A 2,507-nucleotide genomic window follows, 5' to 3' on the forward strand; every position below is an offset into this window, starting at 1 on the left:
TATGATGGTAAAATGTTCTGAATGTAACAAATTACATAAAGTTGTGTCTTAATAAAATCATGAAAAATGGAATGTTTAAATGAATGCAATTATGGTTCAAAAATTACTCGTCTTCCCATTCAGAATCACTATCATCTGATTCGTCAATATCCTCGTACTCCTCCTCTTCCTCACCAGTTTCTACCTCCTCGTCCTCTTCGTCAACTAAACCAGGATCATTCTCTAACTGAATTGCTCTTCTTTTCCTCCCCTTCTTATTGGCATTCTTATTGGCATTCTTATCAGCAGCACTAACTTTACCCTTTAAAACCTCGCAAGTTCGAATATCATGACCTTTGATATTGCAAACACTGCATGTCCGACTTCTCTTGCCTTTTAGACTAATAATTTTCTCTTTTTTTGATTTAATCCGCTTATGTGAACCGCGTCCTTTGTTTCTAATACCGGTTGGCACACTGGCTGTAGGAGGAGCATCAGTGTTCGGTTTCTCGTAACCGATTAACCTTGAATATCTATCAAACTTAGGGTCGATGGGCTTGGTTATTCAAAGTTCATCAACCATTTCTTTCATCTCCCTCATCCGATCCCTGACTACAAGAAGATGATCAAAATCTTTCATCAAGTTACCAATAAGATACTCTCCGGTCTGCATAATCTCATACGCAACCTCTTTGGCCTTTTTATGCACATCATTATCATAAACACTTAAATCAAATGTATTATTTAGATCATTCGGTACCACGTCTTTGGTCCATCTTCTCATAACGTACTTGTTGGGAATTTCTTTCACTTTGAACATCTTGAACACAAAATATATATGTTTGCACAACAATCCATATTGTTCAAACCTGCGACAACTGCATGATGCAATTACATCCTCCCCCGTCTTGAAACAAACCTAAACAAAAAAAATGAAAATTAAAAATCAAATAACGCATGTTAGCTGTTCTAGATAGTGTTACCTCTAGTAAACCGTCGTCGTGTGCTTTCCAATCCTTCATACTTATCTTCAAAAATGGTTCCTCAATTTTAGTCTCCATAGGAAGGCACTCGGACAGTGTTCCTTGTAACTCTGACTGTTGATCAGCAAAAATTGACCTGGTGTAAATTTTCATAGCATCATCCTCTAAAGTAGATTCAGAAAAGTTATCTAGGATTGTATTTCTAGATATATGGTCATTCTTTCGATGGTTAAATCTTTGCACGTCCATTGCACCATCAAAATGGTTAAAGAACTCAACAAGGGTGAGTTGAGAATTCGCCACTTGACAGAAAAAATGGTTTTCGCTCTCTGATCTGGAGGTGGTCCGCATAAGCCCAGACATAGGCTCATAACAATAGAAAGCTGGAATCCACGAAGATCTCGTGCCAAGCATATCATCAATCCATTTATTCTCGGTTAGACCAAATTCAATCATTATCAGCTTCCATTCTATCTCAAACGTTTCTGGCGCAATCGAATCAGTCCATACAATGTCACACATACGTCTCTTCAACTCTTCGTTGTTACACAACTCATGTCCCACCTATTAAAACAAAGAATTGGAACTTATTGGACAAGGGCAAGTAATAAAATTGAATGTAGGAAATAATAACGCATGAAAATAATCACGCATGTTGTAATAATAATCACGCATGTTGTAATAATAATCACGCATGTTGTAGTTAAGCCTAACCTTATCAGCAAGTTTTTTCATTATGTGCCACATACATAATCTGTGCCTACTCTTATCGAACACTGCTTCGATAGCTTGTTTCATCGCGGGATCCTGATCAGTGACGACCACCTTCGGCTGCTTACCAAATGAGTCCAAAAATGATTGTAAAAGCCACTTATATGATTCAATGCTTTCGGATGCTAGCAACCCGGCTCCAAGCGTCACATTCCGACAGTGGTTATCAATACCAGTAAAAGGTACAAAAACCATTTTATACCTTCAAAATGTGGATTAAAAAATGAATAAAAACAAGAAGACTATACAACAAATAAAATAACAGGAATAACATTGAAGTGAGGACTAACTTGTTGGTTTTAAATGTAGCATCAAACGATATGACATCTCCAAACTCAGCATAGTTACGTTTGCACAAACCATCGGCCCAGAACAGGCCAGTTAATCGTTTGTTTTCATCGACTGAATGAACGAATGAATAATCAACCATAAACTGCATTTTATCAGTCAACCTTTGATAACCATATCTGCATCGTACTCTCCGATATAGCTATATATCCTAGCTCTAAAATTCTTGCAATCGTCTTTAGTTGCGCCAATATTTTCAAAACCCCCGTATCTTTGTCTCATTATATTGAAGGCTTTCACTGGCCCAAGATTCAATGTACCAAGCTCCCATATCATCTCTTCTTGTGTTTCGGAAAGATGTCTATAAGCTGGTAATAAATGCATATCTTTGGGGCACACGAATGAATGTTATGCGACTGAACAAACTTATCAACCTTATACAACACCCCGTCCATCGAACAAAGCTTGATTTGAGCTTTACAGCCG

At 37.6% G+C, this 2,507-nt stretch overlaps 1 protein-coding gene across 1 annotated transcript; it reads right to left on the reverse strand.

The window, feature by feature from the left end:
- Nucleotides 1-1,083: 1,083 nt before the first annotated feature.
- Nucleotides 1,084-2,172, reverse strand: LOC110933139 (protein FAR-RED IMPAIRED RESPONSE 1-like). Its single transcript, XM_035989265.1, has 4 exons — nt 2,024-2,172; nt 1,677-1,935; nt 1,206-1,526; nt 1,084-1,098 (listed from the first exon to the last, which is right to left on the reverse strand). Exons 1-4 carry the CDS (start codon nt 2,170-2,172, stop codon nt 1,084-1,086), a joined length of 744 nt encoding a protein of 247 aa, XP_035845158.1.
- Nucleotides 2,173-2,507: the final 335 nt, after the last annotated feature.

The sequence above is a fragment of the Helianthus annuus genome, chromosome 4, assembly GCF_002127325.2.
Source record: "Helianthus annuus cultivar XRQ/B chromosome 4, HanXRQr2.0-SUNRISE, whole genome shotgun sequence".
Classification (NCBI taxonomy): Eukaryota; Viridiplantae; Streptophyta; class Magnoliopsida; order Asterales; family Asteraceae; genus Helianthus; species Helianthus annuus.